A 26,527-nucleotide genomic window follows, 5' to 3' on the forward strand; every position below is an offset into this window, starting at 1 on the left:
ATTTCCACAACTCAATTTCAACGCGATGTGAATATGGATGACCGTCAACTCCATTTAGCTGCTATGTCCCTCCTGGTCTCCGAACTCAACCGTCGTCGCAGTGACCAAAACAGCACGAAGTTATAAAAAAAAAAAACGCGAGAAAAACAAAAAAAAGAGCGGCGCACCCCTCTGGTGAGGCTGTGTAATTGACGTCACCACTGACGTCAACGAGACCGCCCACGAAAGAGCGGGAACCTAAGACGCACTTTTTTTTTTTTCTCTCGCACTTGGACGTTTCCACAAAACAGGCTCCTGCTACCCTCCCCGCCCGCCCCTTTCCGGAAAAAACGATTGAACTTCGATAAGCACGCCTATGTATTAGACTTGCGGACTTTGAACCGCCAGCCGTGGGCTCCTGGCTTGAGCAGTGAGCGACCTGAGCTGCATAGAGAGAATGCGGCCGTTGTTGTCTACCGTGGAGTCCGAGGACAAGCGATGCTAGTTTCATTTTTTACGATGATTTCTTTTTTTACAGAAGGCTTTTCAACTTATCGGTGCAGGTAGCAGGCGCAATGCATTGCTCGGTAGAAACGATGCCTTCCTGGCACAAGAGCTCGCGAATACCCAATTAGTATGACAGGCGTCCCGCCCCATCGAACCACACACACAAGACGGGCTAAGTAACCGGCGTGACGTACACTGCTTGCGTCACGGAAGTTCTTCGGCGAATTTTGGTATTCGGTGAGCATCCCCTACGCCGGCCTTTTATACATGCACCTGCAGTTTTCAATCTTTTGCTTCTTTGATGAGCGCAGCTGTGATGAATGATTTCACAATGCTCGCCTTGGCTCGCCATACGGCTTTGAGAAAAGGGAGATCTCCTCGTATACGACTGCGCTCGTCTCTACTTGCCACGATGCTCCAAGAAAGGCAATTGCGATAGCGTTGCGGCCCTGCGTGACTTCGTGCCAAAGAGCTGAAAATGTGAGCAAACTCCCTTGACCACCTTTTTTTTTTTTATGCACACGCCTAGCGCGGTCAGTTTTTGTCGTTTCATTCAGTTGCATTCACCCTCTGGTGTTTGATGCAAACCGGGCACGAGGTGTACTTGCTAACGAAGCGAAGCAATTAAAGCCTAGAGTATGTGGCCAAACGTCATCCTTTTCAAAGTCACCAATTTCGGCACTCCCGTTAGTGGCAAATGGTGCGAGGCATGTTGTTCACAGATGGCAAGTTCAAAGACTGGTGGTACAAGCCAGCCCTGCAAGTCAACGTGAGTCACAATCAAGGACGTCGTCACTTTATTATGAGCCTGTGTAGGCGTGTAAAACATGCTGACATTTACAGCACGCAGGTCCCTGTTTAATTACATGCATGTCCGTACAATAAGCTCTATGTAAATAACACAATAAATACTTGATAAGCACGTCGGCGGACCCAAACGCAAAGAGCGTACAATACTAGGCCTGTTTTTATTTTACGTATGCCAAGCGATATTGAATCCAAGAACACATTTTAATTAAAAATCATAATGATATGAACAGAGGCATTCATTAAGGCGCCATAAGCGTGCTCACGTTGCCTTTATGAATTGATGCGATGTTACAGAACGCTGACGAGCGCACATGCGGGTGAATGAACTGGCATTTGGCCGTGCGAATGCAAACGCTTAGAGCGCCCCGTCAACCTTGAGTACCCAAGCCCAAGGCGTAGGCGCTATGTCCGGCGTCAAACAGGGCAACGTCACCGCCAGCGCTTCGCCACCAACGATCTCCCTGTCCAGCTGCAGGTTGCCGGAGACCTTCGATTTCGGTGCTCCGAGCATCGTTATCTTGGCCTCCTTGGAGAGCCTCAGGGCGCCCAGCATGAGCGTGCCTCCTTTGGGCCACTTCAGCACGAAGACGTAGACGATAGGCGAAGAGGCGTCAGGCTTGGACGTGTACCAGACGTGCGGCGACAGCGGGTCCCGCTGGTACTTCCAGGGCCGCGTGCCGTAGATGGCTTCCCCGTTGATTTTGAGCCAGGTGCCTAGCTGCGTCAGGCGCTCTTCGAACAGCGGGGGGATGGTACCGTCACTAGAAGGGCCGATGTTGTAGAGCAGGTTGCCGTTGCAGCTGACGGTGGACACGAGTTCTTGGATGAGCTCATGGATGGTCAGGTATTCGGTCAGCTGCACGTTTCGGCGATATCCCCAGATGGCGCCTACTTTCTTGTTACCTGCGCGTGAAGATCAGAGCTTTGAGAAAGTTTCTTTCTCTTGGGAAACAATGAGTGTAGAGTGAACCAAAGCTTGTAAGCAACGACCCATAGCATAACATGTGAGATAATGCGTAAGAGTTTGGCTTAGCGATGTAAACAGTTTTATTTTTTGGCTGCGCCTTTGAACTGGACTAACAGAGATGCGGGGAAATAAGTCAGGCTTCAAAAAGAGGCAATAAAGAGGAGGAAAAGACGGCTGTCGCTTATCTATGTGTTGGTTACCATAATCTTTTGGGGCAGGATGTGCAGCTTCAGCCTTGTAGGCTCCTCCCTGGGCATAGACTGTTGTATTTACATTTCGTCCCCCCCCCCCCCCCCTTGAGCTTGCTGTGTGCGATGTAATAAAAGCTGAGGGCATCATCTAGAAGGATTATTAATTGTACCTTCGTCTGCAGGGACAAAGGAGGTAAGTTGTTCGTCTAGTCTGCAATCCATAGAAGCAAACACCCTATACGAACAGGTAAGTAAGTCTTGGTCGGCGACCTCGGGTGAATCAGTCAACCGCAATGTGAGTGTGCCCATAAAATAGTGCTTAGGTCCTACGAAAAGATAAAAAGTCGAAACGAGGCGTACCTTTGTCCAGGGGCAGCGCGTTCTCCCACTTGTGGGAAACGAGCTTTCCTGGATTGTAGTGGTCCTGGCAGGCGTAGACGTCGCCGTGACGACAGCTGGTGTTGATGCCCCAGCGGTCGTTCACGACAACGCTCTCTCGCACAGGACTGTCGTTGTAGAGCCAGGCAAGGAACTCCGTGCTGTTCCAGTAGGTGTCCGGAGCCTCCCAGTCGCCGTCCGACCAGATGATCTCGGGACGGTATCTGTTCCCGCAGTCAAACAGGACCTCATTTTTGAAATCGAAAATGTTGAATTGTTCTGAAATGTTTATTGTATATTGGAAAGACGCTTGTTTTTATGAGATTTGCTACGAAGTATTCAAGGTTTCGAACTTTTTAAACGCGCCGCAAAGAATAAAGATACTTAGATATGAGCTTTTTAAATGTCCACTGCAAGTTGGGCAATAAAAGCGGCACCTCCTTTTGCCTTGCGTTGTAAGCATCATAGATTGCCACCGCCGTTTAAGTAACATTAACCATTGTGTTATAGCCTGGATTAACTTGTTATTAATTTATTCCTGTTACCCCTATCGATGTTCACATGGAGGGTATTCACAGATCGTTGCAGACTCGTAATAATAAATACATTAAAAATTAATGACAGTACAAATGAACCAAGGCGAGCGACATTTCGAGACGAAAAATATGAAATAACAAAGTAAATGCACAATAAGTGATTGTCACAACTATCACTCGTCAACCGGCTGCCTGGCGCAAACCGCTGAGGTATAGGAGCCGCTTTACGCTTCCCTGTGGCCTAAAAGTGATCCCAGAACAAAGAACTGAACTGCGACAATGTCCGGCAGCAAACGGTTCCACTCTGTGATAGTACGAGGGATGAATGCGTTCGCCTAATTCCATGAGATTTCAGGCACAATACGATATCGGCGCCAGATATTTTCGAAATGCTTGAGAGGACTTGCGTATTTCTTTGCCTCCGATATCGATGGCCCAATCTTACGGTTTTCTCGGCCTTGAATTCACTCTTTCCTTTCTCTACGCTATAGGAGTGTCACGAGCGGTCGACAAGTGATAAACGGGCTGGTTTTCCTTTTAGTATAATGGCATCGCGGGGTTGCGCTAAACCTAATTAGCCCGCGATACAATAACAACACAATTGTCGGAAGTTCTTAACACCTCGTGGGGGCTGATATGGCTGACACGCGTCCCTTCCCGGTCGGGGCGATGTGCGTACCACGTTCCCCCAAAGCTGGATGAGGCACGTGTCTATACCGAAATGCCTTGATTGAAACTGGTGCTGCCATGCTTACATTCCAACAAGGTATAAAGGCAAGTGGTCGAAGACACGATTTTTTCCTTTAGTCTTAATTTTTCTTCAGCAAACAGTACGCAGCGACATAGTCTCAGGTGCTTTCATTTGCAATCTCTATAGCTCTGCTGCGTTTTATTTTGGGCACGGTGCGTTAGGGATTCAACTTCAATTAAAGTTCTTTATTATGCATGGTGTCATGTAGGACATTCCCTCAATAAAGTTAGCGTACCAATGTCGCAGAGTAATTTGCCACCACTGCTTAATGCATCAAGAGCGGTGTTTCATTTTTAAACAAGCCTTGGTTTTGATAACTGAGTTCTCAAGACGTGCTTGTATTGCTTGCGTCTGCCTCTGCGGATATGCGTTCCAAGCACATTGATTAAAAAATGGAGACATTTGCCGCCCAGTCGCTTATCCCCCCAACTCCTTCCTCTATATACTTAATGGTTTATGGTATACGCGGGTTTGACTTCCCAAAGCGACTCAGGCTATGAGGGATGCCGGAGTGAAGGGCTCCGGAAATTTCGACCACCTGGGGTTCTTTAGCGTGTACTGACATCGCACAGCACACGAGCCTCTAGAATTTCCCTTCCATCGAAATTCGACCGACGCGGCCGGGATCGAATCCGGTTCTTTCGGGTCAGCAGCCGAGTGCCATAACCACTGAACCACCGCGGCGGCTGTATACTTGTATCTCGGCTTTCAAACCTGCATTGTCTATCCAGTTGACGACACTTGTTTAAGGCGTTACTGAAGAATCATTACAGAGTAACCACTAGAAAAAAAGTAAGAGCGGTGCTCTTGGGCAATCAGCGCATCTAGAAGCGTGCAAAGAGGGAAAGATTGGGTGACCTCTATCTGTATTTCCAATGAAGTACAATGTGCAGATATCTACAATATTGCCACGTATGATTGTAGTGTTTGTTCGTTCACGCTCAAGGCTGTAGGAAAGGATTGTTATCACTTTTGTTCGTGGCGCGAGAAGCGACCAGACTAATCTCGATTGATCGCAGCCATGAACGGCTGCATCTACGTGTTTCTAGATTACTCTAGATGATCTCGACCTGTTATCTCGAAGTTTCCTTGCCGGCTTTAAATTGAACGATGCCGCGAGCAGCGGACATTCGTAGTTCGACGACCGACGAGCACGTTTGTTGCTTACGCCGCCGCCGAGTGATTCAGTCCTTTTGCGGGCGCAAGTCAGCCCAAATAAAGAGCTTCGTTTGCAAGTCTGGTTGGTGTATTCCTCACCGCTGGCCTGCCGTCACTACAACGTGACATCTGGTGGAGGTGCGGGGTAGTCTTCCATGTTCCGGACACCCCCTACAAGTCGTGACGCCAGCCCTCTGAGCCATTCACCGGAGGACCTGACTCCAGGCTACCACGCAGCCTCTGGAGCCTCTAGCCATGACTTACGCCGCAGCAGTGCGCCGTCCTGCACCTGGACGGCGGGACCCAAGCCCCTATCGCCATTAGCCAGCTGCGCTGGAGCGCCGCCCTGTCGCCCCAACTCGCCCGTCCTACGAGCGCCGCACACAGCCTAGGAAATGCGACGAGTGGAGAACACCCGACCAGCGCCGCCCGCTATGCTTCCACTGCGGCGAAGCCGGTCACATTCTCCGGTACTGCCCATACAGGAGAATGGGCATCCGAGGGTTCCCTTACGACGCCCCACGACCCCGACCCGGCCAGCGACCAGCCGAAATCGAGGATTTTTGCGTCGGGAAGGATACTCATCGCCTAGCCGCCTATCGCGTTCTCCATCGCCATCGTCACCGCGCTAAGTATCTCCTAGCCGTGCTACGCAGTGCGTGGACGCTCCCCCAGCCCCCGAAGGTTAAACTGAATAAAGCAGCCTCTGGAGGTGAGGTTGCTTCTGAGCGCAAGAACTAAGATCCTTCATCGACGAAAACAGAAGATCATGCCCCCTACGACAACGACGAACCCTACGACGACGACGAACCCTACGACAACGACGACCCCTACGACAACGACGACCCCTACGACAACGACGACCCCTACGACGACGACGACCCCTACGACGACGACGACCCCTACGACGACGACGACCCCTACGACGACGACGACCCCTACGACGACGACGACCCCTACGACAACGACGACCCCTACGACAACGACGACCCCTACGACGACGACCCCTACGACGACGACGACCCCTACGACGACGACGACCCCTACGACGACGACGACTACTACGACGACAAATACGACGACAAATACGACGACAACACCGACGACGACGACGACACGGCCAGACTTGAAGCTTTTACCGCTGCCCTTACACCTTATTAGGAACGCTAAATGACTCTACGTTCTCGAAGCATTCTCCGTGTTTAATGTCATTTTAAAGCATCGAGACGATGCTTCTTTTGAAGGGGGGTAATGCCACGTATGATTGTAGTGTTTGTTCGTTCACGCTCAAGGCTGTAGGAAAGGATTGTTATCACTTTTGTTCGTGGCGCGAGAAGCGACCAGACTAATCTCGATTGATCGCAGCCATGAACGGCTGCATCTACGTGTTTCTAGATTACTCTAGATGATCTCGACCTGTTATCTCGAAGTTTCCTTGCCGGCTTTAAATTGAACGATGCCGCGAGCAGCGGACATTCGTAGTTCGACGACCGACGAGCACGTTTGTTGCTTACGCCGCCGCCGAGTGATTCAGTCCTTTTGCGGGCGCAAGTCAGCCCAAATAAAGAGCTTCGTTTCCAAGACTGGCTGGTGTCTTCCTGATCACTGGACTGACGTCACTACAACGTGACAATATGACGTTTTTGAATCATATTGTAGGCACTGTTTCTATGGAAGCATGAAATGTTTTGCCTTTTTTTATGTGCCTGTTAAGGGAAGGAGTGGGCTGGTAGTCAGTCAAGGAATTTTCGCGTTCTTTCAGAATGGTATTCACATAAACCCTATTTCGCTTCAGGTAAACTGATGAGCAAAATAGAAGAATGGAAGGGGTAAAGTTAAGGCATAAGCTGAGGCGCGCGACTTTCGTCTGAGTCTCTGCGTGCTTTGAAAACGGTGGCGTGGACTTCGCCTTTTTCTTTTGCCTTCAGTAAGCTTGACGTTCACCCGCACGGAATTTTAATGAATATTCAGGGCACTTTACTGAAGCAGTCACAGTCATCTGTATTCTGAAGCAAATTTTGTGCTGACATTCGCGATTGTCTTCACGGAGTACGACGCACTTAATGCGCATTTGGTTTAACGGGCGTCCAGATGAGAGGTTCGGCCTCGCCGTTAGTGCGTGGCCGACATTTGAATACGAATTAGGTGCAGTTCATCGCTCTGTATTCGCGAATACATCGGGCGTTAGTGCGTCGGGAACGCTTGCGCCGGCCTCTCCATCTTTGACGCTCAACTCACGTTTCCACGATGTCTAGGAGCTCGGGTGTGACCTTGGCCCTGACGTAGGTGTCCGTGGTCCATCCAGCCGCCTTGTCTCGCTGGTAGTGCGGGTTGAACCACTCGTAAAGCGAGTAGTAGAGCCCGAACCGCATACCTCCCGCTTTGCGCACGGCACGGGCGAGCTCTCCCACCAGGTCCCGCTTCGGACCAACGTCCGCGGCGTTCCAGTTCCACGAGACCTTGAGATGAGTTTGGGAGAATCCAGTTAAGTTTGATATGTTAGCGGATAACTATTTAAGCAGAAAACATTTCATTTCGATAGAAGCAAAAAAATTCAGGGGGCCCTTTAGCCGGGTTTACATGAATGCGACAAAAGTCGACTCCAGACGACTTTTTGAGGGCAAGGGCACGTTTTGAGAAGGAAAGGCGCGGCTCGCCCTCTACTCTTTTCATCGACGTTTTTGCACTTTTCCTCGAAAAGTGGACTGGAGTCGACTTCTGTCGCATTCATGTAAACGTGGCTTTTGTCTCTCTAAAGTGCTGCAAGGCGGAAGCCTTTCCAGGCGCACTGTTTGGCATTGACTGCGAGACTGTTTGTGCTGTACTACTGCTTTATTTGATTAGACACTTTGACTACACTTTACAACTACACACTTTGACTGCTTCTTTAGCACGACTCTCTCTCTGCTTCGATGAGTTCGGTTGTATCCATGGCTCTGTTCGCAGTAATGAGGAATGTAATGTTGTCACTCCGGACGCCTTACGCCCCCTGTTGGAGCGGACGACAACTATTTTATTAGTTGTCGTCTGCTCCAAAAGGGGGAGTTAGGCATCCGTGGGTGACCTCATTACTTCGAATCCGCGCACTCTGACGTCATAATCATTTCGACCAACCGAAAAGCATGGAACCTCTGCTGACAACCTTCTGTCGACAACGATGAGGCATCAATGGCTTTCGCCTTAAAATGGCGTGTCAAAGGGATAAAACAGGCAAACTTAGAGTGATTATTCAGTGTGTGAGTGATGCCACGACTGAATGAACCGAAGATCGAGTTATTGGCTGCCACAAAAGGGCGGGAACTCAGGAAACAACGAGCCCCGCACCTTGGAGGGCCAAAGCGTGAAGCCCTCGTGGTGTTTGCTGGTCAACACCACGTAGCGGGCACCCGACTTCTTAAACAGCGCCGCCCAGCGGTCAGGGTCGAACAACTCGGCCCTGAAGCTGCCCGCGAACTCGGGGTACGTGAAACCCGGCCGGTAGTTTTTCGCCATAAAGTCTCGGTAGGCGTCCGTGCCGTTCATTTGCCAGTGCCACCAGAACCACTCGGAGTAAAAGGCGGGCACCGAGAAGACGCCCCAGTGCACAAAGATGCCCACCTGCACAGGAAGGAAGCGTTGCGGTACGCTTTGTGCAGAAAGGAATAAAAATGGAATAAACTCTCCTCTAGCGTAGTCATTTTTTATGAAAGAGTGCGATAGAGGACAGTTTACTCCCTTTTAACTCCCATTTAAGCGTATTAGTGTTAGAGTGCACGGCGATTGCTGGTTATAGTGGGCTTTCGCAGGAGGGAGAAAACTGCGCTGCAAGCAAAGTACGTTTTGTTTTAATGTTGCCTTTAAAGCAGGCTGGGGATTCGGCAAGAAATGCAAGGTGTGGCCAATAGTTTTTAAAACCTTAATGTCTCGCTTGCAGCAACAGTACAAATGTTTTTTTTTTTTTAACTTGCGCATGACTCTCAAAGAAAGGTAAGAGGCGATGCAACGGCTAAAGATTGTCAATGCCGAAGTCGAATAAAGATGCCTGTAATGGCCCTTTCTGCTCTCAGCTCACTCGAAGTCCTCCTGTACAAGACACTCATCCGTAGAAAACTAGAATACACTGCATCCATTTTGGACCCCAGCTTTGCTAACCTTACTTATGCCCTGGAGCTTGTTCAGAATAACTCCGTTCATTTCATTCTGCATAAGTATGATCGTACTGCTAGTGTATCATCAATGAAATGCATGTTAAACCTACCTTCATTAGCTTCTCGTCGGAAATTTGTCGCATTTGCCTATTCCATAAATTGTTCATATTTGTCCCAAGTATCGTAACGCACTCATCGCTTCGCCGTCGTGCATCCATTTTCGACTGGACCACTCACACAAGGTTGGAATAGCGCCATTCAGTACAAAAACATGCACCGACTCCTTCATTCCCCGAACACCCACAGACTGGAACCACCTTCCCGGATCGATAGCCAGCATGGAAGACATTCCTCATTTTCGAACCGCGTCAGCCAATATTGTATATGTAGACCACTGACTTGACTGCTTCAATCGCGCTCCCTTTTTTTTTTGTATTACATTTGTTCGAGTCATCCACTTTCCTCTGTAACGCCCCTGGCCTTGAGGGCAAAACAAATAAACTTGTGTCATTTTGCTTACATTTTTAAGGCAATCACAGCTTTGCAAGTTCTGCATTATAGACATTAATAGTGCCGTTAGGTATCAGCAGACATCAGTAGTGCCTTCTCGTCTGCCTTCTTATGTCCTCAGCCATGTATCCTAGGGCGCAAAATTACTGACGCAATGCGCTGCCGAAGCGGAATCGCGTACCTTGGCTTCGTCGTACCAGGCCGGCAGTGGCCGCGTGTCCAAGGAACGCCAGTCAGCTGAGAAGCGCGTTTCCGGAGCCGGTGGCGGTACGGCGATTGAACTTTGCGCTGCACGCACGTAGAGATGAACACGAAATATCCGGTTGCTTTTTGTAGAGCAGTGATACTGCTTATTACACGTGAACAACCATTGCAAAAACTTTTTTACACAGTCTACGGACTGTATATAGAGTGTAATCTAGAGAGTACATCTATGGTCTATAGACTATTTTGTCTATAAAGTATACGGACTGTCTGTAAGCACATCTAATATAGTCTATGGACAGTACAAATCCCATAGACAATCTATAGCTAATTTACAGATTTATGGCTATACACTTTAAGTATATTTTTGTCTATAGGTAGTCTATATACTATGCATCGAAAGAAAGAAATACCTATAGGGAGACAATAAAATCTATAAAAAGCGTATAGACTGTCACAGACCATATTTATATGGGTGATATCAATGGTGCACAATAGATAACTTTAGCATAGCGGAGACTTATACTAGAATAGTCATACGCCTGACTCGGACCAGCTGAGTGCTAGGTGCGCATACGTATACTTAGTAGAAGGTGCTCTTCTCTCCCTTGCCACCGCGCATGCGCATCTGGCACCCGGCTGGTCCGGTATTTGCCTACGCTACAGAACGTCTTCTATTCGGAAAAATCCTCCACTGACCAACTTCACTTGTATATTTTCAAATTTCATGAGAATCACGCTTTTAATGACTGCGTTACTTGATCGTGCTTTTTTTCTCGTGCTGATCACAGTTCGCTTCTTCAACATAATGACGGAGCATAGCATAATTTTGCGGAAGAGACTGACAGAAGTCGGCGTCACCATTCGGCGTACTGGATAAGTGAAATTCAAGGCTAGAAGAAGAAAACGAAATTGCTCACGAAACAGAAATAGTAATTGTTGCCAGCGAAAAGTTTTGTCCAAATAATGGCCAGATGTGTTAATTTTGGTATTTAACGTCCCGAAGCGACACATGGGCTATGAGGGACGCCGTAGTGGAGTGCTCCGGATTGATTTAGCCCAGCTGCAAAGTTCTTCAACATGCACTGGCATCGCACAGCATACGGGCGTTTTTGCGTTTTGCGTCCATCGAATTGTGGCAGCTGCGACCAGGATTTGATCCCACAACCTTGGAATCGGCACGCGAGAGCCATAGCCACTGAGCCACGATGGTGGGTTATGGCTGGAGATTAATAAAATTGTTGATCGATTAATCAGTTGCACTAATTCGCACAAAGTACCGCATTTTTTGTTAAGAAGTTGCTTCCAAACGAAGATAGCTCCTGCACTTGTCATTTTATGGCAATAGACAGGAAAGTTAAATAAACGCTGAAAATAAGCAACGCCGTGTGCACACAGTTTTAAGTTCACCGCACGTTCACCTTATCTTGGAGGTGTGACTTCAACCAGTTATTCAAATTAAATATGCACAATTGAGCTTCAAGAATAGAAAGTTTAATCCCAATGCTAATCGAGCAGTCGCCGGCCCTCTAAAGACGGAATATGTGCAAACGAATTCTGCAGCAGCTACTTTCCCGTATCAATCTCTTCCTCCTTCGGCTTATAGTTGAGCCCGGCCTTTCATGTGAACTGGTGGCCGACATTATGCGGTTACATGCAAGGCGTGCTGTCGTAGGAGCAAAGCTACAGATGGTAAAAGGAACGCCAAGAAGAACGAAAAAGAAATCTTTCTTGCAAAATCTTGTATTTTTTTTGGACAAGGAGGATATGAAAGTAAAAGAAGAAGAGAAGAGGACTGGGCACCAGATGACCATTTTAGCCGTATGAATTAGCTGCTCTGAGCAACAGGTTAGCATTACTTTGAAAGAAAGTTTTGTTTGGTTTATTGGGTTTTAACGTCCCGAAGCCACTCAAGATATGAGGGACGCCGTCGTGAAGGGCTCCGGAAATTTCGACCACCTGGGGTTCTTTAACGTGCACTGATATCGCACAGTACACGGGACACTAGAATTTCGCCTCCATCGAAATTCAGCCGCCGCGGCCGGGATCGAACCCGCGTATTTCGGGCCAGCAGCCGAGTGCCGTAACCACTGAACCATCACGGCGGACTGTCAAAGAAGGGCAGTGTCACGTGTAAACGAATGTGGAAAGTAAACTACAAGGTCTGTTCTGAAAGTAGTAGGACTGGTTTTTTCCTGGGCGAACGGGCGGACGAGAGGTGGTCTGCGCGTGCAGGATCTTTGAAGGGGGATATTGGGAATGCTGGGGAAAATCGCCAGTCGGCTCTCGGCCGTTGAAGAGAGGAGGTCGCTTGTACTGTGAACCCCTGTCGAAACGTCTCGTCACGCAGAATCGTCGAGCGTTTAGTGGATCAGCGATGCGCGATCAAATTTTGATTAAATCTTGGTAAAACGGGCAAAGAGACTCACAACATGATTAAGGAGGCCTACGGTGACGCTTCCATGGGTAGATCAGGTGTTTTTTGAGTGGCACAAACTTTTCCGAGAAGGTAAGAAAAGAGTGGAGGAAGACGACCGCTCCAGACGTCCTTCGACCAGCAAGACCAACGAAAATGTGTAGCGAGTGAAAAATTTACTTAACAGTGATCGTAGAATGAGTATCAGAATGATTGCTGATGACTTGAGCATTCCTCAAATCCAAGTTTTTGAGATCGTGACAGAAAACTTAGCCATGAGAAAAGCTTGCGCGAAGTTGGTGCCGGGAGTGTTGTCAGAGGAGGAAAAGGCCAACCGGTAGGATCTTCTTCATCATGTGAATCAGGACCCCGATTTTTTGCCCAGCACAAGGCGGCAGGCAACGCTGCCTCAGCCCCCCTACAGCCTCGACTTGGCTCCGCCAGACTTTTTTCTATTCCCGAGAATGAAATCGACGCTCGAGGGGAAACATCACGGATCGGTAGAGGTGGTTCAACAGGTCGTGACGAGGGAGCTAAACACCATTCCGGTCCAGGCGTTCCTGGAGGCGTACGAAAACTGTAAAACTCATTGGCAGCAGCGTGTAGGTGCGGAAGGGTGCTACCTTGAAAAATTGTAATCGTTTGTACTATTATTTTGAATCAATTTTGTTTAAAAAAATGAGTCCTACTACTTTCAGAACAGACCATGTATTGCTGCAGAAATGAGCCAACTTGAAGTGACTAGAAAACAGATTACTCATACTCGATTCACAGCGCAGAAGTTTGGAGGAGAGACGCACTGAGGCAAGAGCGCCTGAGCATCATTGCGACGCAGCAGAAACGTTTTCCCTACAACGCGGCGAGGGCTGTAGGGGTTGTAGCATATGTCTTTCACCCGCGACCAAGCGTCATATGTTCTGCAGGGCACGTATATCTACGGCTTGGAATGACCTTTAGTTGGGACATAGGAAACGTGTAGCGTGATGCACGGGTGTGCATGAGCGCTCCGTCGGTTTCATTGTCCGGCAAATGAGCTCGCTTTTTATCTGACAGACGTGACGGCATCTCTCAGTGTGTAGACTCAGCTGCTCGCACTACGGGCTCTCCTTAATTACATTCTGTGCGTTCAAGCGTACCAAGTTGTACAGAGATCGTCAAGAAACAAACAAACAAGAAAGGGCTTGCAAGTTTTACATAGATAACGTCGGTAGAGCACGATGATTAGTGCGACGTACTGCCTCAGCTTTTCTCGATATTTATTTGGTGTGACGATTAGTCTGCAGATATGACGGTGGATGCAATCGCGTTCAACTGAAATTCCGTGCACAGTGCTTGCATGGAAGCTTCTATTCCCGCCGGTCAAGGCCGCGAGGAGCGATAGTGACAACGACAACAACTTCGTAACTTCGATGCGTCGCGTAAACTTGCTGTAACAATCCACGCCTTTAACCTATCGCACGAGTTCACATTGCGATACTACTATTACCGCTACTACGAGTGCGATAACAAAGAACCCCAGGTTGCCAAAATTTCCGGGTTTCCTCACTACGGCGATCCTCATAGCCTGAGTTGCTTTGGGACGTCAAACCCTAATAAACCTAAACCCAACCTAACTTCAGTTTACTGTTTCGAATTTGTGTGAAATGATATATAGGGCTGTGACACCGCAGTACGCTTTCATTGTTTCAGCGTAACATTTTTCGACGCACTTCGGGTGCTGCTGCGTTAAAAACTGGTAGGATTAAAGAACTCCATTTCGGAGAGAGCGTACCTCTGACGGAGGCCCTGAGCCCCAGCACGAAGTACAGCACCACGAGAATCTGGAACAAGACCACGCCAAGCCAGATCCGGTACTTCGTCGGGAATAAGATCGCCGACCATTGGGGTCTGCAAACGGGAGAGGCACAAAGGAGCAGTGTGTCGTTAATGGCAGTAGTTTGCGAACCGAAGGCCCGATGTTGCGCTGTGTGGGCCGTAGACAGCTACAACTCAGGAACGCAGCGGCAAATGCCCCGAAAGAAAGTGTTCCAGCCAATGGCGTCGACATATTGCCCTTACGTGATTGTCAGCCCCAAGCACAGTTCAAGTTTTAAATGCTCTTAGTAACAATAAACGCGATTTACTCCTCCTCATTACGTTGCGGTCAGTAGCACCTGCCGGCCACTTGCGCTGATACACAAGCAAGTATTAAGGGATTAACTTCGACGTCATGACAATCTGTCGATTCCATTGTCTGGAGGGCTTCCTTCAGGGGCACTTGCAGCTGTGCTCTTGATGTAGCGAAGGAGGTAAAAAAAAAGAGACAAACATAATTCTTTGCGGATTCTTGGAGAGAGCAAGAGAGAATAAAATTTACTTAATAGAAGAGTTTAAGACCTTTTTTCTTTTCGAGAGCCCTCTGGCCTTCTCCTCCAGCCTGGCCCTATAAACCTGCCTTAGCTCCAGAAGGGTGGTCCCCCAGCAGGTTGGGGTAGATAAGTGAATAGGTGGGACACAGACTGGGTGTGATCATTACTAGATGTCGTAGTCGCGTTTACATGACTGCGATAGAAGTCGACTCGATTCCGCTTTTCGAAGGGAAGTGAAAAAACATCGAGGAAGAGTACAGGACGGGTCGCACCTTTCCTTCTCTAAATTCGCTCTTTCGCTCGAAAAATTGACTCAAGACGCATGCTGTCACATTCATGTAAATGCGGCTAGTGACAGCTTGTGGGGAGGACGCAAGTGGCACAGTATGGAGGGAAGAAGGCGAGGTTTGAACAAGTGGGCAAACTGACGGGTGGGAACGAGTTTGAAGCTGTATACGCAGTGTGCGCTTTGTAGTGATCTAGGGTTGAATGAGGAGAAGGGTACCGTATTTACTCGCATATAGGTCAACCTTTTTTTTTTTTCAGAAATGTTGCCCATAATTAGCTATCGACCTATATTCGTGACCAAAGAACCTCGATCTATATTCGTGACCAAAGAGAGCAAAAGTAGCGAGCTTAGGACAGCTTAGGAAGCAGTATATTTTGGCGTTTAAATAGGTACCAAAGCCAGTGTATTATAGTTTATAGAGGGGTCGTGCTCAAAACAAAAGTTCAGGCATGCATGTCGAAGCCGTATTCGCGCATAACACATATATTAAAAATAAAAAATTGTGTCAGTTAAAATCTAGTAAAAGTGCTAGTTCAATGGGTCGACTTATATTCGAATATTTTTTTTTATTTCTCGGCGAGCGCAATGTATAGGGGTCGACCTATATTCGAGGTCAACCTATATGCGAGTAAATACGGTACACGATGCAGCTTTGCTTGCAGTGCTCCATGATGGTGCAGTAGTCACGGGGTTCGTTTTGGGCTTGAGCGTATGCTTGTGGGTTGGGAGGCAATCCACCGCTAACTTCCCGAGCAAGCGCATGAAAACGCCCCCTTATAATACTTAAATGCTGCTGTGATGCTGGGTGCGTAGACATTATGTTGGCTGAAGGTGAAGGAGTGGTGTCTTTATGGAAGAGTCTGTATTCTACCTGGGGAGTCTGCCTGTAGGGTCGTGCGGTCTGTGAGCAGGGTATAGATGTATAAATGTGGGTTACAGACACAAATGGCCAAGCATTCTGCCCCTGTTGTGTTCGTGGTTGTGAGGGTTGCTTTCTTCACGTAATGCCTCTTCGGGCTATAATGCTCTGGCATTTAGAGAACGAGAAAAAAAAATGGACCGGATTGGGGGAGTTAGGAGGGAGAAAATGGGTCATCTGGGGGTACGACAGGAACCTGACGGCATAGGCTGGGCGTCTATGCGATTGTGTCACATTATAAGTGTCTTAGAAACCTTTGAAGAGCGTCGCATGTTATCTGCTTTGGGCTCTTATTGACAGATAATGGTGCATGAGCAAGTAACCAGCCACAACATGGTTCAGAGTTTTAAGCAGACAGCCCTACCACACAGTTCGTCCTGAAGCATTGGAAAAAGCACGTTTGGTATGCCTTCTCTCCGCAGTGTAGGTCGGGGTTAGCTGAATTCGCTTACGCAGTGACGTGACTGCAGAGCGTCCCCATTCATTAAGTAAACGGATTCGTTGCTTTTCGAGCCGCCGCGGTTGCTCAGTGGTTATCGAGCTCGGCTGATGACCCAAAAGACTCGGGTTCGATCACGGCCGTAGCAGTTGAATTTCGATGGCGGCGAAATTCTAGAGGCCGATGTCAGTGCATGTTAAAGAACTCCAGGTGGTCGAAATTGCCGAAGCCTTTCACTGGGGCGTGCCCCATAGCCTGAGACGCTTTGCGACGTAAACCACCATAAACCAATCGTTGCTTTTCGATTTTGCCGCGATAGCCCGCATGCATTTAATACCTGTAAGCATTTCTGAGTATGTTTTGGACTTTTGAATCAAAATGCTTGGTTTGGTTTTATGGGGTTTAACGTCCCAAAGCGACTAAGGCTATGAGGGACGCCGTAGTGGAGGACTCCGGAAATTTCGACCGCCTGGGGTTCTTTAACGTGCACTGACATCGCACAGTACACGGGCCTCTAGAATTTCTCCTCCAAAGAAATTCAACCGCCGCGGCCGGGATCGAACCCGCGTCTTTCGGGTCAGCAGCCGAGCGCCGTAACCACTGAGCCACCGAGGCGGGGAGAATGAAAATGCGTCGTCGGTCATAAAGTTCGCCCATTGTTTGGAGGAAGGTGACGTCACCAGACCGAAGCGTTTCCACTGGTTGGAGAAAAGTGACGTCACCATATCTTATGTGACGCCATTTCCGACAAGGACATCAACAGCTTGTAATCCTATCGTATTGCCAACGCATAATGGATTAGATGTCCCTCTGATTTTGCCTGCCCGGCGAGCATTCCCTCTAGAATGGGGCGCAAGGATATCTGGTTTCCAGCGCACCTTGCATGCCCATACTCTTTTGCTTGCAATGGAGTGGAAGCGCAGGGTGCGAGACTACGGCTTCCACAAGTGCGCTGCTTATCTGCTCGCCAGCCAACCCCGTAAAGAGAGGAAGGCCATCACGTCCCGCTCGTAGCTCCCACTCGACTCTCAACAAGCTGTGAGACGCACCATTCGGTATTTCACGTGAGAAAACAGCCCGCGTTTGGATCGATACACCGCATATAAATGCATTAAAAAAGTTTAGCTGATAAATAGTCCAAGTGAATCAAGTCCTTAGTGTTAGATTACTACGGCAGCATTAGCATAGAAATGCTCTGAAATCATTAAATGCAACTTTTCCCTGTAACACAAGGCTGCAAGTAGATGAGATTACAGTCTTGAGTTTAGGAGTTTTTTCCGTGTCGTCGCCCAGTGCAGTACTTCATTCAGCAAATAAACCTGTTTTATTGATAGGCGAAATCAAAATACACACATAAAAACAAGACGTACATAAATTTTAAGTTCAAGGGCGTTCTCCGAAGTAAGCATGCAAGTATTTTAATGAACACAGACACTCAGGTAGGTGGAGACACGTCCACTTCCAAGGCGCTTCGAATTCTTGGGCGGCTTGAGCCCACCGCTGCTTTGATGCGCTACAGAGAAAGGAACCCTACGTATGCTTGGCGGGGCAATGTGTGACCTGTGGACGGTACACAGTCTTCGAATACCAGCCGAGGTATATAGCTCACTGGTTACGGCGCTTGGCGCAAGTTTGTGGTCGTTACATTTTGGTGGTGACGCAATGCTAAGGCGCCGGTGTACCCACATTTCAGTGCACGCTAAAGAGCCACATGTGGTGAAGATTATTCCGAAACCATCCATTACAGATTGTATCAAAGCTCACGGTATTGCATCGACGCGGAAAAAAAAAACCTGGTTAGCTCAACAAAAACACGTTCATCATTCGAAAGAATAAAAAAATCTTGTGTTATTGTTCCGTGCCCACAAAGCTACTTGTTAATACGTTTAAGTTTGAAGACCTGTCAGTATATTTCTGGTAATCATCACCATCATCAGACTGACTACGCCCACTGCAGGGCAAATGCCTCTCTCGTATCCCTCCAATTAACCCTGTCCTGTGCCATCTGCGACCACCGTATCCCAGCTAACTTTATCTCATCCGCGCACCTAACTTTCTGCCCCACTGCTACGCTTGCCTTCTCTTCGGATCCCCTCCGTTAGTTATATATTTCTGGCACTCTTTAACAAATTAAAATAAGCGCCCAACCACGTCCGCAGTGTTGCCTTCGGTGTTTGTACCAGCACCACTCTGCTAAGTTCAGTAGCTGCGTATTCCATGCTCCACTGATTGGGTGCTTAATGCTTACTTTACAGTGAGGTAATACGTTAACATTGTCACGTGTGCTGGGGATGGCAGTTATGGAAGGCCATCTCGGCAAACTTGGAAACAAGCGGTGCTCTGTGGCGAACCTGAGAGATCGAAACTTGGAGCTGGCTTTGCCGGAAGAATTGACGAGCATTGATAGCTGCTGTCGAATCTGAGCTGATAAGGCTTGTGCCCGGCTCCTTTTCGCACGCTTGTTCGTACAGTCGAGCATACTGTTAATCGGAGACAACTTAAGCCTGCGGTGAGGCTCCGTGCATATTTAGGAAGGCCACGAAGATCTCTTCCGTGACAAAAATTCAGTCCGTTGTTACAGCTTTTCTTGTTGCCTGAACAAGAAGCTAATCGCGAAATTCTAACCTCAATAATTTTGATTTATCGGGCTGGTTTTATGTATTCAAACATTATAAAGCTGATTTTGTTTACTGTTATGGCTCATCACTGGGGTAATACACGATGCTACGGACCGGGATCCACTGTTACCAACTACTGTCTTTAAAGTGTCCTACTATAGTCGCTATCGATTTGGTTAGAGGTATGGAAAACCCACCACCTCCTCGAACAAATACCATAAACGCGCCTTGCTCTCGTTCTTCAGAAGCAAGATGTTCTGAGGCGTAAAATGGTCTCATAATGTGCATATGCATGCATTACATCCGTTCTGGTGCGCGCATAAGATGTCACGCGACACCGCAGCGCCCAATCGCGTCGACGTTGCAAGCTTGCTGTGAAGGAGGCACGCGCGCGCATTTCGATTCGGTGTCACGATACCGGGCTATGCAAGGCCCCGTGAAAGAGATGGGGGGGGGGGGGGGGGGATGAGGAAACGAAAGACGCAGTAACTTTCTCTTTTCTTGGTGGGCACCTGAACCGCGCCGTAAGGTAAGGGAGAAGGAGGGAGAGAAAGAAGAAAGAGAGGAAGAGGTTCCATAGTGGAGGTCTCCCGAATAAATTCGACTGCTTGAGGATCTTTAAAGTGCACTCACATCGCATGCCAGTGAGTCACCAAGGCGTGTACAGGGCGATGCCCGCTAGAATACGAGCTAAAACACCTCCCTCTTGCCACCCTTCCCCTCGGACGAAAGGCGCAGTGTACTGCTCGCAGTCAGTAGTGGCCGGCTTGAGCGCTTGGACGAAATGAATAACTAGCGCGTACCAATCATATTAACCTGATAGTAGACATGGAACATTGTGTGGATAGTCGACATAAGTAACTCGCGCAGAAGAGATAGAGAGGGACAGAGAGAAAGAAAGAGGTATGCAAACTTCGCAACCAGTCACACCAGACTGAACATGGGGTTTGTGCTATCTAAGGCATGCCGCAGGCAGCGCGAGTCTGGCCGCCACATTTTACGTACCCCTTTTCACACGCGAAATCGACAAATGCATCGATACCAGCACAGCGGAAGATGAAATAGTACACCGTTGTAAAAAAAGAAAAAAAAAACTGGTGGCGATCAGTGCATTCCAAATTCTCGTTGCAAATTACGCGGGCCTTGCAGACACCCTTCCGTTAATGACGGTTAAGGGCGAGAACGCTTTAAGGCGGCTCAGCCAAGATATTTGGCATTTTTTAAAAGGAACGCATTACATGACTCATCGTCCATGAAACTTGGCGGCGCTGACCAAGAAAGGGGGTACCAATACCTCATGACGACACCGTGGGCTCGCATGCCGTCATTAGTAGCCCATAAGACAGTAATGGGTGCTCACTGGCAAAGAAGCAAAGGCATTAGACGAGACAGCAGTAGTTGGTAAAAGTGGTAGATGGTGATAGCTAGTGATATTGGTAGTTTTGGAATGGTAATGATGATGATGAGGATGAGGGTCAATAATGACCATGGAAACGATAAGGCAAGGCTTTCAGGTTGAAGGCCTTTTACGGTGAAGGCCTTTAAGGCAAAACTTTCTGAGTAAAGACCTTTAGGTCAAAGGCATTTATGGTTAAGGCAGTTAGTGTAAAGGCCTTCAGGTCAAAGGGTGCTTTCGCATTCACAGCACATAACGACCGTAACTTTTGTTTATTTTTAATGGGAACGACGTGGCAGGGAATGTATCTGAAGGACATTGACAGTGTTGATTATTTCTACATTCGAGCACGAAAACGCTAATGAGCAATTCAGTTGTTTGTGAACTAAACAGTCAGGAAGGTGAAATTCAAAATAAGAAATGAAAAAAAAAATATCATCGGCGATCCTCGGTGGATCGTTTGAATGCGTTTGCATTTTCTGTTCTTCTAATTCTGCCGTATCTAATGCCCATATATGCGAAATTGGTCATTCCCTACATTACAATTATAGATCGTGGGGAGTCCACATACCACACTAGGAGCAGTGGCGCAGCGGTTAAGCGATACACTACTGCATTGGCAGGTGGCTGTTTCAAACGCAGGCCCTAGACCAGACCCAGGTAAGCGAAAGAGAGAGAGAGGAATAACTTTAATGACCAAGAGATTTGGGATATGTAGGTCCCTGGATCCCCGCACGACCCCACTGCACTATACGATCATGAGTTCATGCCGCCCAAGTCATGCACACCCAGGTTACTCTTCCTGAGTACCCGGGCTTCCGGGCAGGTGGCAACCTGCCCAGAGGATTGTGAGCAAAGTGCCCACCAGGGCAGGTGGAAGTTATATTAATGATTGGTCGCGAGAGGTTGTTCGGCAAGAGCAACCTCGTTCTAAGGGTCGTTATATACATCCAAGGTGGTCAGGCTTGACGGCGACATGGCCACGTGTGTCTGACCCTTCTAAGGCTAACACATTAACAATTGAAAGTTACATATATGAAATGATTTTTTTGCAAATTGATAGGTACCACGTCAGCAACAGTTCGTTTCGTTGAAAAGAAGTCAAAAACAATCTTTTTGCCCCTCACTAACGGCACTTAGTTTCGATCCCCAGCCACCAGTTTCATACTAGCACCCAAAAAACATCCTGTTTTCGCTTAACTTGCTAGTTAGCTCCAGACTGTCATAAAAAAAGAGTTGCAAGGCTGATAAGCAATATATGAGAGCTAGGACTTCAATGTCACATTCCTATTGGCCAGCATTCTCACCGGATAAGCGACAGGCACGGCTAACATTAATCAGTCGTGATGACGTCTTTGTGTATTCGGCAACGACAGCAACGCTAAAGACGATGGTGATAACCGCGTCATAAATTCCGAAAAGCACCCTGGTGCGGGCAAGTGAGAGTAAATACATTTGCAAACACAAAGGCTCAAAGCCTGATCGCACATAATGGATGGATTCACTATTGAAGACAGAAACGTCAAGGATGGTGGTTGGCAGGCCGACAGCCTGAGAATATATAGAACTTCTACAGTCGGGTACAACAAGAACGAAGCGGCTTTTCCCCGTCAAGGGTCCCCTTTTCAGCCAATGGCGTCGGCCGATTTCCATGAACCTGCTAGCCTGACAAGCGTAACAATGCCGGGATTGGCAGATGAAAGGGGATAGTCCGTTCTTCCCATGGTCAGGGATTGTCTCACCTCCTCTATTGCCACGCCGCTCCCTGCATTGTCACGCTGTCAGGTTCATTAAAATCAGCCGATGCCATTGGCTAGAAGGGGGCTGCTCTGACATAGAAAAGCCGCTTCGTTCTTTAGTTGTATCCGACTACAGTGCATGAAGTTGAGCGGCTAGATGCGCTTACACTTCCGCCTTGGGCAAAGCTGCCTTGGCGCCTTCGTCGGAGCGCTTTTTGGACGGCGATGCGGCTCGCTTCTTGGCCGCCCGCTTGGCCGCCCTGTCCCGTTCGTGGTGGCCCTTGGTCGCCGCCACGCCCGGAGGAAGCAGAGGCGGCTGCTGGGCGTCCCCGAGAGCCTCGCTCTGCGGTGGATGCCTCGACCTGGCGGTCGACCGCTCCCTGAGGATGTTGTCACCGGTGGTAGGAAACAACCTGGCCGCCTGTTCTCCTTTGCCTTCCATGACGCGGAAACCTCCTGGAAGATGGCGCACTCGGTGAGCTGCACAGCCGGGAGGACCCTGGAGCCTGAGGTCTCAGGCTTTGTTTGTATATTAGAGAGGAAGAGGGAAGGGAGAGAGAGGGAAAGCACTTTATTCTCTACTCCTAGCCGCCAACTAGGGACCGGGTTCGTTCTAAAAGGACCAGTCGGTCGTTCAACGGGCCCTTGAGGTCCGCATGCGCCCTGGAATTATTTGAAATCTGCTGATTTTCCCCCTTGTGAATGCTGTTATTTCTGGGTGGATTTTGTGCAGGAATTCACTGCTCAGTTCTGTTCTGTAAGGCGAACGCTTCGTATTCCTTTTTGACTGCCATGTCCTGTTGTCTACTGGCCAGCAATAAGCGAACAAAATAAAAAATAGACAGATGAACTGCGTAAGCCTGCGGAATGAGCTTGTAGGATGATACCGTTCGATTTGCTGCAGCTGTACCTGATACTTTTTCATTTGATGCTTTTATCATTTGCCGCATCCTAATGCCTGAAATCTGCGTCAATTAATATAGAATAGTTCGTCTGGCTTTTATGGCTAGGTAATGATTTCAAGCTTTAGACTTACAGCATTTACACTTCAGTTGTATACGGCTGGATTTATATATATTTGTTTGTTTTTACGTTCCTTGCATTACAGACATTTCTCCTGACTTGGCGCGCCGCGCTGGATCAGCCGTTGTCGTGGGCTCGCTTTTCCCCTCTCCACACTCGCCACTCACTTGGGGACGCCGCTGCGCCCACCTCTCCGCCCCCGCTGATGCAGATTTTCCCTCTCGCTTCTCGTCGGGGGTGGTTCTCGCTCTCTGCTCGCTGCTGGGGCCAGAGGCTTCACTCACCGGCCACGCAGACACACACACCGGCATTTTCGCCCAGAGACAGTCATACTGTTTACGCGATGAAACTGGTCCGAGGTCAGCCAAGTACTTTATGAGGGGAAGGGGGCGGAAGTATTAGCGGAGAGAATTGGGGGCGTGTTTATACGCAAGGCTCAAGGTCTGGGTATGATTAAGGGCAGTTAAGACAAGGTAGGGGTAGGAGGCGAGCAGGCGTGCATAAGTTTAGTGGAATGATACGGCAAAACAGCGCTGACGGACGGGACGGAAGAAGATGAGACAAACACATGCACATAACACATAAGTTTAGAACGCTGTACTGTTGTGCACTTGACATTGTGAAGTTGTGGTGGAGGTTGTGGTTGATGTTGGGCTGGCTTGCGTGAAGTTGGCTTTGTGTGGACCGAAATCGTCTCTTTGTGACACACGAATATAGTGAATAAAAATTAATTGCATTTCTAGGGTCGGCACCACAGCTCTTGCGTTGTCCTCGGATTCGGCAGCAGAACTAAGGCAGAACAACTTGGCTCTAGTGAAAGAGGTGTAGAAATAGATTGCGTAGTAAGAAAGGCAAGGGCAAAGTCACTTGGGCGAACAAGCGTGGGAAACATGGGAAAACACGGAGGTTGCGTTCTAGGTAAGGGGAAAACTTGGAGAAAACATATGGGCGGTAGCTTTCTGCTTGAAGGGTCCATGTCACATCTGCCACATTCTTAGGACGTGTGCGCAGCAATTAGTTCCCGCAGTCAGGGCTTCGGCGTGAGGGTTCTGCGTACTGCTGTCGGCCCTAGCAGAAAGGCAGAAACAGGAAAGTACTGAGTGGGCTCCTTCGCGTCGAAACCGCCAATTAGCGGTGGGCTGCCAAAACCGCAGCGAAGCGGTGACGCAGGCCAGCTACTCATCGTAATGTAACAATGGTGAACTAGACGTCTGCTCACGCTTGTTACCATCAGATGCCGCAAGCGTCTTCGAGCAATGAGCATTTCCGTAAAAAAGAAAATAAGTTCTCTGAAAACAAGTGTCTCTCTTTTCTGGAAGTTTTATAGTAGAAGGGAACAGTAAATTAAGCGCAAAATTTCGCTCGGCCTAAATTCAGTTTGCGTCACCATAATACAGTTTTTTCACAATTTTGTAACCCATACGAAGCACAGATTGCCTTTTTTACGCTGCTCAGAGTAAAGCATGAGGCCAGAACAGGAAACTGCGCTGTTTTATCATTATCATAGGCGGAGTCCTACAGAACAGCCGTTCCACGACGGCAGTGTGCTCATGTTCGTAGCTTTCTCAGTATCCGTTCAAGAAATGCCCGAAAATGTGAAGAGACGAGCAGCGATGGACTGAAAAGGACCAGCAAAGGAAATCGAAGGACAGTTGACATAGACAGTCGGGCTACAGGTGGGAGCTTGCATTGAAATTCACAATGTAACCGCGCAAGCCAATAGGGACGCACGAAGAGGAGACCACGCATTCCTACGTCTCTTCTTCCGGTGTCCCTGTTTGCTGACTTGGTTACAATATGCATTCCACAATACGCGTGAAGGAGAACTATGGGTGGGCAGAGGCGAATGTCTGGAAAGCTTGACACGGCAAGGAGAGAGAGTTTTCGTTGTTAGTATTTGAGGAATCATTGCAGGTGGGTTATCTAGCCTTAATGGCGCCGTGAGCTCCGACGACACCGAGAAATGGCTGTATATTCGCTATTTAGAGAATTCAGTGCGGAGCGAGAAAGGAGATGTCGGGACTAGTGGGTAACGAGGCTGCTTATAGTCGTCTCTAATTACACGGACCAAACAAAGTGAAAATCTTCATGCGTCTATCACTGAAGCAGAAGTATGGCAGGAGTACGTGAGCCTTTACTTCTCCTGATAGCCATCGCAAAGCTAATGTGGCCCTCAAGCTCGAGTGGGTACCGAGCCTTTCCTTTCCTCTTAGCCAATCACGGTCTCTTTGCCGTTCCCGGGCCCGAATGTCAACGAATACGACTGAATTCGAATACGACAGAATTCTAACTCCAACTGTCGTCCCAGTACCTGGCTGTAACCAGTAAAGTGCTACGGGAGGGTACAGACACGGACCGAAGTCAACAAAGGACTTCTCGCCGCTCTAACCGTATTCACGCGTGTCTCAGCTGTATTTAAAAATTATAGTGGGCGTTCACGTGCTTTCGTCGTCGTCACACAGTTACCTATGCTAATCCCTGCTTCTGGATTTAGAACGCACGTACAGCTTGTTCCCCTCCTTTCTGTCCACGCTGGAACAAGGCTGAACAACATCGAGATCAGTCCAGAAAACAAAGGCACGCCGCTGTCTCTCAGTGACCTACTGCATCGAGCATAATCAGGGTGAAATGCTTCGGAAATATGTCTTTTACCCCACCTTGAGCAAACGAAAAATACCTTTTGCCATGGCGCTCTTTGGCCACAGACGCCCTTTCGCCATAAAAATTCACTATCATCATCATAATCACCTTCGCGAGCAGCCAGGAAATGGGAAGATAGCTGTGCCCACCTGTCCACCTCAGTCTTCACTCTTTCAACCCTCTTTTCTGCCTTTTCCACTCGAGCGTGTTCAAGCGACCCCTGTGAAATTAGTAGCAGAAACGAGGCTTACGGTCACCGTGTTGCTTGGGAGCTGCGGACATTTTCTAAGCCAGAAAGGATTAAAATGTCCTGCGGGGACTAACTAGACCAGTCATTATACTCCCTTAGAGGCTACGAGAAAGAGGGGCATCAGGGACACCCCAGTTTCTCCATGAGCAATCCTTTCGTGACGAGGTCTAACCTGTACACTTAGTTCCATTTTTCCAATTTTTGGGTTAGAAGGCAAGCGCGCTCTAAATAGAAAGGTGTAAAAAGGGGAGTAAGCTGGCCTTTAGCGTACTCCTTTTCATAAAAGGGAATGCGCTAGAGGTCAGTTTGCTCTCTTTTTACTTCCATGTAGG

At 48.5% G+C, this 26,527-nt stretch overlaps 1 protein-coding gene across 2 annotated transcripts; it reads right to left on the minus strand.

Annotated features, from left to right (window-relative positions):
• Positions 1–1,345: 1,345 nt before the first annotated feature.
• Positions 1,346–22,779, minus strand: LOC149343350 (tissue alpha-L-fucosidase-like). 2 transcript variants are annotated; one of them, XM_089542369.1, is made up of 7 exons: positions 22,450–22,779; positions 14,306–14,421; positions 10,096–10,202; positions 8,602–8,874; positions 7,516–7,736; positions 2,815–3,056; positions 1,346–2,199 (listed from the first exon to the last, which is right to left on the minus strand). In XM_089542369.1, exons 1-7 carry the CDS (start codon positions 22,722–22,724, stop codon positions 1,652–1,654), a joined length of 1,782 nt encoding a protein of 593 aa, XP_089398495.1. In that variant the 5' UTR covers positions 22,725–22,779; the 3' UTR covers positions 1,346–1,651. The 2 variants fall into 2 exon arrangements, with proteins under 2 accessions (XP_089398495.1, XP_089398496.1); XM_089542370.1 differs by lacking the exon at positions 8,602–8,874.
• Positions 22,780–26,527: the final 3,748 nt, after the last annotated feature.

This window comes from Amblyomma mixtum, chromosome 5 (genome assembly GCF_055824585.1).
Source record: "Amblyomma mixtum isolate Tamu chromosome 5, ASM5582458v1, whole genome shotgun sequence".
Classification (NCBI taxonomy): Eukaryota; Metazoa; Arthropoda; class Arachnida; order Ixodida; family Ixodidae; genus Amblyomma; species Amblyomma mixtum.